The 8,055-nt window shown below is 58.3% G+C and overlaps 2 protein-coding genes across 2 annotated transcripts in view; both read left to right on the top strand.

The window, feature by feature from the left end:
- The window catches only part of CPSF3 (cleavage and polyadenylation specific factor 3, 73kDa), a gene marked incomplete at its 5' end in the record, with an annotated part of 22,967 nt that extends 16,994 nt beyond the window's left edge, over positions 1 to 5,973 (top strand). Inside the window, 3 exons of the mRNA XM_012727370.1 lie at positions 2,379 to 2,448; positions 4,487 to 4,583; positions 5,565 to 5,973. Coding sequence (XP_012582824.1) covers positions 2,379 to 2,448; positions 4,487 to 4,583; positions 5,565 to 5,666 — 269 coding nt within the window. The remainder of the gene's footprint in view (positions 1 to 2,378; positions 2,449 to 4,486; positions 4,584 to 5,564) is intronic.
- A 248-nt stretch (positions 5,974 to 6,221) lies between these two features.
- The window catches only part of IAH1 (isoamyl acetate-hydrolyzing esterase 1 homolog (S. cerevisiae)), an 11,089-nt gene continuing 9,255 nt past the window's right edge, over positions 6,222 to 8,055 (top strand). The window contains exon 1 of the mRNA XM_012727369.1: positions 6,222 to 6,432. Coding sequence (XP_012582823.1) covers positions 6,222 to 6,432 — 211 coding nt within the window. The remainder of the gene's footprint in view (positions 6,433 to 8,055) is intronic.

Below are 8,055 nucleotides of genomic sequence, written 5' to 3'. Positions count from 1 at the left end.
ACAGGTACTTCTCGTGCACCTGCTGCTGGCCAGGCGTCCAGGTGCTCAGGGGGCATCAGTGAGCAGCAGGGCCCCCTCCAGGTGCAGCGCTGCTGGCTTCCGAACAGGAGGCAGGCTGCGCGGGGCCTTGCTGGCCATCGCCAGGGCTTTGGACTTGCCGTCTGAGTAAATGGGCTGCACTGTGGGGCGCCTACTGAGAGTGGATCTTTAGGAGGTTAAGTCTGAAAATAGAGGTTCCAGTTAGGTGGGCCAGGTGGGAGGTGGAGGTTCAGGCCAGGGCAGGAGGGGCGGAGACAGGAGCAAGTGTTGGGATTCTTCAGGTGCCTAGAAGGGAAAGCCAAAATGTATTCCCTGGTGGGTTACACCGAGGTTGTGAGAGAAGGAAACTAGACAGATGCATTTTAAAGTGAGAAGACGGTGGGCCGAGAGGTGTCTGATGAGGAGCCTGAGACGTCACCCATGGGGCTGCACGTCCGAAGATGAGGCGTGTCATGGGACTTTGGCTGCACAGGAGCAAGTTGAGGGTGTTCGTTCCGTACATTTATTATTTAGTGAATAGACCGTGTCCTGGCCAATGCAGAAATTTGTCGTTGTAAAGCAGAGGGAGAAACTAGCGCCCAGCCCCAGCCTCCACCTGTTTTTGTAAAGAAAGCCTTGCTGCGGCACAGCCGGCGCGCGCTGCTGCTCAGGCTACGACAGCGGGTGGCTGCAGCAGACGCCGCATGGCCACAGAATCGCAGCCTGCGCCTGCGGGGGACTTGCCAGCCCTCCCCGGGCCCCTCTGGAAGCAGCCTGGGGCCTCCGGCCCAGCCCGGTGTTTTGCTTCCTCAGCCTTGACTCCCCGAGTCCGGTGGGAGCGCAGAGTGCGCGCATCCGAGCTGCTGGCTCGCGGTGCAGCCGCTGTGAGGTTCTCACTGGGGACGCCAGGGAAGCTCATGCACTTTCCAAGTGTTTCCTGTTCCGTTCCTACATGCCACTGTCTCCTGTCTTACGGGCTTTCAGCGCCTGTTGGGAGGCGTGTGTGTGCGTGAGATCTCGCGCTTGGTGAGGCTCCGGGCAGGGTAGCTGTCCGACAGTGTAACAGTGAGTACGCAAATACAGGTGCACACATACTTTGGGAGGTTTCTTTTGATAGTTTCATAGCTTATTTTTCAATATGTTATGAGATTTTTACGTGTCCATTAAGTGTGTATTTTATACTTGGTAAAATGTTAATGATTATGATTAAAGGACAAAGGTTTTATTATACAGCTTTTATGACCGGCATCTAGGTAGTTGTATACTCAGTTAAAATAATTAGCGCTAGAAACAGTTAGCGGAGCTGTGGTCTGAGTTACAGAACAGCTGAGAAGGGTCAGTTTGACTCTTCCACGGAATGGACTCGCCAGTCAACTTCAGAACATTTATGCCACTTCAGAAAGACAAGTAGTGACTGTTGGCTGGACTCTCCAGTTCTTGCCCACATCTGGGCAACTGCTTATCTGCTCTTGGACTCTCTCGAGTAACCTGGTCTGGACTGTTCCTGTAAGTGGCATCTCACACCATCCTGTCTTTCATGTCTTGCTTCTCTGACTTGCCAAGGCTTACCGCGTGGTGGTGTGCGTGAGCACGGCGCTCCTTTTCACTGCCATGGAATGTTCCACCACAGACAGGCCACACTTGTCCAGTTCATTAGCTACTGGACATTTGGGGTGTTCCTGCCTCTTGGCTGTTATAAGTACTGCTGCTCTAAGTTTTCACGTACAGCTTTTGTGTAGACCTATGATTTTCTCTTGAGACGATGTCTAGAAGAATGACGGGGCCGTGTGGTAACTCTGTCCAGCTTGTTGAGGAACTGCTCGTTTGTTATGGCCTGGGAGGTGCTTGGGGATGGGCCAGCGCTGGCTGGGAGCTGCGCGTGGGGCGCCTCTTCCTGAGCTGTCAGATTACTGTGTTTGGGGGGGCTAAGTCATCTCATTGGCAAGTCACTTTAAATACTAGTTTTTAAACCAAATATAGATGATTTATATATAGTATAAAGCAAAATTTATGTAATGTCTTAATCAAAGAAAACTTCAGAGATCTCTTAAGCTTCATTGTGCCCCTCAAACTCCTGGAGTTGGAGTTCCACTCAGCTCTGTTCACACAGAAATGTGGAAAAGCTTGAGAAACATTGGAAATAGTTTAAAATATCTTTGAAATGTCATTTTTGAATCTTTGACAAGAGCATAAATGAAGTGACAAAAGACCAGTTTGCCACAGCAGGTTGGGGGCTGCCGGGGGCCTTCAAGGGGTTCAGTAGTTCATGACTGATTTACCCATGACCATGTCTGATTACTGGTTTGGGACGTAGTCCAGTAGGAGTGTGGACATCGAATCTGTTTCTTTCTTTCCCTCAGGTGCTGTGCAGAAAGTTTCCAAAAAATTGGAAATGCACGTGTACAGCAAGAGGCTGGAGATCATGCTCCAGTAAGTGCTCTCTCCCCGCTGTCCCTGGGGGGGCGGGGGGTCCCTGCTCCATCCCAAAGCGGTTCGAATCACTTCCTTCACCTGAGACCTCACCTAAGCGAGATGTTTGCCCAGCGCCTTCCCCTGCTTCGGGGCTTGCCCTTCTGCCTGGCCCGTGGTCAGCAGGGATTCAGACGGGAAGGGTAGGGGGGTAGGGCTAAGTGCTGACCTGATGTTCCTGCGCCTGTAGGAATCGCTATATGTTCACTTCTCTTGAAATGTGAGTTTTCTTTTTGCACTTTTCTTAGGTAGTAAGTCTGTTAACTGTGGCTTTGCTTTTTTTTTTTTTTAAGATTTATTTATTGATGCATATAAGAACTGGGGTGCAGGCCAGAGGTGCAGGGGTGAGAGGATTCCCCAGAGATAGAGCTGGGAGCAGGACAGGCAGATTGAGGAAGTCCACTGCTGAGGGGAGCAGCGGGCGGGACAGGAGAGGTCTGCTGTGCCACATGGGTCACTCCCTGGCTGCTGGGGATTGAACTAAGGCCGCAGTGGCTGCGATTGCTTCATAGTGCTGTGCTTCAACCCGCTGCACCCCCAGGGAGGCCCCACTGTGGCTTTTAAACTCAGCTTTAGGTCTTTCACCTTTCTCCTGGTGCTCATCAAACGTGATTTCAGAATGTTTTCTAGACAAAATAATCACATAAAATGCCTCCGTGTAGACAAGCACAGTGTAAATGGGTAAACTGTAAGAGGGAAATTTTCAAATTTGAGCTTAGCTTTCTAATTCCGCGTGAGCATGGTGTCCTCCACCTCGAGAGCGCTCGCAGTGCGCAGGCTGCTTCTGAGTGTACTTTGCCGGTGATTGATCAGACCTTTTAACAAGAGAAGGGGCTCTGTTCCAGGTTTTAGGGTAACTTATGGCTCTGCCCTCCAACGGCTCCCAGGTCTTCCTGCTCAAGCAGCCATTTAGTGGCCTTTAAGGGCTGGGCGATGAAGGCTTTCGGTGGTGAGCGCTCCCAGAGCCTGTGGACACCGTCAGAGGGGCATCCTCGCCGCCATCATTTTGGGTTTTAGAGGCAGTCATGTGCCACGCAGCCAGCACCATCACAGGGCTGCTGCCGGCTGCTACTGCCCGGCAGAGGCCCCTCCCCACCCCGCTGGGAGCCCCCTGCTAGCCCGAGTCTCCGAGTCGTGGTCGCTCACTGGCCCCAGACAGCTGGGCAGAGTGGCCTTTTCCCAGGAGGAAGCACCTATGTGGTCAGTTCATGGGGCCGCAGGCTCCAGAGCATCGCATGGGGGGAGCTGTGCTGGCTGGGCACCAGGCAGCTCTGCCCTGGGCAGTGTCCTTCCCAAGGCTCCCAGCGGGACACGCAGGCCCTACGCTCAGCTGCCCGGGAGCCGCAGGGGCCCGTGGCTGACGTCCCTCGGCTTTGCCCCCACCCTCCCTGACACCGTCTGCAAACACCCGAGCTCTCAGAGGCGGCCTGTGAGGCGAGCTGGCCGTGCCCTCGTGAAGACCAGAGCCAAGTGGCTTGTGTTCTTAAAAGCACCACGAGCCCATCGACTGTCCCTCGCCCCACCGGCCAGTGCCTGGAAATGAAACTTCTTCTGTGCTTTTGAGAATTCACAAACCAAGGACGCAGCGCTCTCCTGCAGGGTCACCTGGGCCCTGGGCGCACACCGCTCCTTGGGGTGGAGGTGTCTGGTGCGGAGCCGGGTGGCATCTGCGATCGCAGAGTGAAGGCAAACAGTCTTGCTGCCCCCGGCTTCGCACAGATGCTGCTCTTCGCCTCCCGCCTGGCACGGTGCTGCTGCCAGGGCACTCTGGGAAAGCGGGGGCTGCGATGACCTCAGGAAGGTGGGGGCACAGGAGTGGTAAGAGCAGCGGGTCCTTAGCGACACCCTCCACCCAGCGCGCGACCCAGCCCAGGGCTCGGGCGCGGCGGGGCCCTGGCTCTCCAGAGCTGGGGCCTGCAGTGCCGTTTCCCCAAGTACGTAACTGAGCTTTCCCTGGCTGCAGACCTTCTCCACTCACTCTGCCTCTGTCTGCCCGAAGGGACATATTTGGAGAAGACTGTGTGAGTGTGAAAGATGGTTCTATTCTCGGGGTCACCGTGGATGGAAAAACTGCTAATATAAACCTGGAGACACGGGTACGTAGCTGTTGCTAAATCTCAAGGCACCGGGCATACGGTGAAGGCCCTAACCCCAGCCCTGCACCCGCCCTCGCCACCGCGTGGCCTGCCAGTGCGGCCGCCTGTCCACCGCGCTCGCCCGTGCGCTCAGCTGTAGTTGACACCGCGCTGTCTCGCACCGGGCATGCCCAGGGTCCCTGGGGCCACTGCGGCGCCCGCGCTGCTGGGTGGGGCGCGGCCCGGAGAGCGGTGTGAGGGGTTCCCTGTTTGCTGTGGGGGCAGCACGAGCCTCGCAGGCCAGACACCGGCTCGCGACAGCGGCAGTCAGGTCATGGTGTTTCTGTCCCGCCCGGCTCTTCAGACGAGCGACATGGGCTCTTGTAGTTGGGGTGTGACAGGCCACTCGTGGTGCTGGGCACACAGGGGCCAAGCGCCAGGAGAAACCACGCCGCTTCTGGCTAAGCCAGCTGTGTGCCGTTTACTAGGCGAAGACTCACGCTGTACAGTGAGTCGGTCGCAGACTGCCCGTTGGTTTCCGTCCGCTTCCTCCATTTATTTTTATTTCCCAAAACTTAATTTTGAAGCAGACCCGGGTCCTCTGGCCAGGTACCTGTCCATCACTCCCTGTTCGATCACCTCTGCCCTGCAGGAGGGTTTTTTTTTTAAGGTTTCTTTTATTTGTGTGCACAAGAATTGGGGTGCAGGCCAGGGGTGGGGGTGAGAGGACCCCTCCAGGGAGCAGGCGCAGAACAGACGGGTTCACTGAAGCCCGCTGCCGGGGTGGGGGGCCGCAGGAGGCCAGAGGGGTCCGTGTGCCCTGCGGCCACCTGCCTGACGGATTCGCACCCAAGCCACCAGCCACCGAAGCTTCCTAGGGGCACTGCTGCCCTTAACGCCTGCACTCCGAGGGGCCCGGGAGGGCGGCTCTGACAGGTGTTAGTACCCCGGGGCAGCCGTCCTGGGCCTTCCAGTGCAAGCCCTGCTTGTCTTCCCCTGCAGACCGTGGAGTGTGAGGAGGGGAGTGAGGACGACGAGTCCCTCCGGGAGATGGTGGAGCTGGCTGCGCAGCGGCTGTACGAGGCGCTGACGCCGGTACACTGACCTGCACCTGCCGGCTGTTTCCTGCTCGTGCGGCTGCTGTTACGTCAATAAACATTCGTTTCTCGGGTAGCCGGCGTCCCTGTGATGTCAGGTGGCCTTTGTTGTCACCTCCTGGTCCCGGCTGAAGTCACCCGCCCACCTGTCCGTGGCCTCAGCTGCCACCTGGCCGCCATCTCAGGACCGGCCACCGGCAGGCTGTGGTGGCGCGGCCAGCGGGGTCTGACTGGGCGGCTTGCACTTTCGGTACGCAGCGACTCGTGTTTTCCCACCCAGATTCTGAATCAGTGAGTTCAAGATCATTTAAAGCTTTAAGCCCCTTTTTATTTCTTTCCTCCTCAGTCTCGCCAGAGCTCCTTAACTTGCACGTTTACGCAGGTACGGTCTGGGGTCAGCACTTTCCTGATGTGGTTCTCTGCACGCTCGACTTGGAGCTGTTCTGACCTCGTTTTTGTGACAGGGTCAAGGGGTTCGGGTGTCTCCTGTGCCACACGTGAACAGCATGTGCGCCCAGTTTCCTGCCACTGCTGTCATTCAGACTGGCAGTGTCGCGCGGGCATGAGGGGCACAGGCGGTGCCTCTGAACAGGCTGACCGGTCTGCAGAGGACGAGCATGGTCTGCTGCTCCGCCACGGCCTGGTTCTGAGGTGCCCCACGCCAGCCTCGGTGCCCCGTGTCGGGGCAGTGAAGTTCCCAGGCTATGTGCACCCTCCCGCCCCAGTGCCGGTGCCGGTGCCCATCGAGGCCTGGGCGCAGGGCAAGCGCACCTGTGAGTATGGCCCCTGAGCCGGAGCGTGGGCCTGCGTATGTGCAATGTGCTGGCCTGTGCCTACAGGAGCAGCTAAAGCCAGCGCTGCAGCTCTGGGAGAGGAGGCAAGACCGGGAGGGCAGGTGGCGGCCCCCGGGCCCCCTGCCAGGGCACCTGATGCAGCGTCACAGACCTGTCAAGCCCTCGGAGGGTCTGAGAATGCGCCTGCCCGCGCGTGCTGACGCTGCCCCACCTGTTAGCCCGCAGCGTGGCCTCGCTGATGGCCTGCATCTGAAGGCAGGTTTCAACGGACGAACCTGAGTTCTGACTCGAAAGCGTGAAAGGGCCACAGCCGAGCAAGGACGGGCCGGCAGCACAGTCACGGTGGGTCCTTCACCCTCACACACAACGAGCGTGCTCAGGCTCGGGACAACTGGCGTTTTCTTGATAGGGAACAATTTCTAAGGCCACAGTGGTGGCGCCATCCCATCAGCGAGGACCTGGATGCACGGCAGTCAGCGAGCCAAGGGCCTGGAGCCCACTCACCAAAGCTGGGCCGCTGAGGACGCCGCAGCCGGAAGGCCACATGGACAGCACCGTGCACTGGACCAGACGGCTGAGACAGTGCTGGGTGAACAGATACACCATGACAGCAGCTCTCAGAAGTGGCCCAGACAGGGTGCTGGTCACTTGTCAGCAGTGCTGGACAGCACTGGCAGTAGCACGGTCACTGGGCAGCAGCAGAAGCTGCAGCACACTGCAGCTCTGGTTGGCCCAGGGCAACTGCTCACTGGGATCCCAAGCCCCGGGCCTGGTGCTTCTCGGGCAGAGTCAGAGGCAGGTGCAGGTGCAGGCTGCCGGCCAAGCCAGAGCAAGTTCCCAGCTGGCCCGGCCCTGCCTGAGCTGCTCCTTCTGGGCCCCCACCCAAATCTGAATGAGCGATGGTCCCGCTCTGCTGGTAGCGCGCACCGGACCGTCCGTGCTACCATCAAGGCACCAAACCTCCAGGGCCTGCAGCTGGAGGACGGAGACTGACCTCTTCCTGAAGCCCAAAATGGCCTGCGAGGCCTAGGGACACGGTAGGGAGCCTGGGCCATGTGCCCCAAGCACCAGCCTCTGCTGCAGCCTGAGTCACCCCGGCCGGGCGCCAGCCAAGGGGCAAGATGCCGACCTCTCCAGCCTCGCACTGCCCGCAGGCCTGGGTGGAAGCACCAGGGCCCGAGGTATTGGGAGGGAGTTTCCGGTTCAAGATCAAAGTCCTTTCTGTGAGCAGCTCTGGTCCCAAGGTTAGCATCACCTTTCATACTGTCCTACAGATTTTATGATTTTGAAAGATTTTAAGTTATAAAGAATGCTCTCATGACATCACAAAAACTTAAGCACAAAGGGCTGGGCAGTCCAGCCCCCGACTCGGCCTGAGTGGCCCCTCAATCAGCGCCGGGGCAGCAGAGCCCATGTCTTGGCCCTCCCATCCCCAGCTGCCCTGAGGCTCCCGCTGGGCAGCGCTGGGCCCCTTAGGCAGTGGCCCGGACCTCCCCACCTGAGGGCAAGTCTGGGTGGGCGGGTGTCAGGTGTTCAAGCTCCCCGGTGATTCTCTAAGCACGTGAGGCCCCGCCGGCCCGGCACAGGCCGGTCCGAGCCTCC

The sequence above is a fragment of the Condylura cristata genome, unplaced genomic scaffold (genome assembly GCF_000260355.1).
Source record: "Condylura cristata isolate star-nosed mole 26May11 unplaced genomic scaffold, ConCri1.0 scaffold00020, whole genome shotgun sequence".
Classification (NCBI taxonomy): domain Eukaryota; kingdom Metazoa; phylum Chordata; class Mammalia; order Eulipotyphla; family Talpidae; genus Condylura; species Condylura cristata.
Note: the sequence above shows the minus strand (reverse complement) of the source record. Positions and strands in the feature narration are given on the sequence as shown.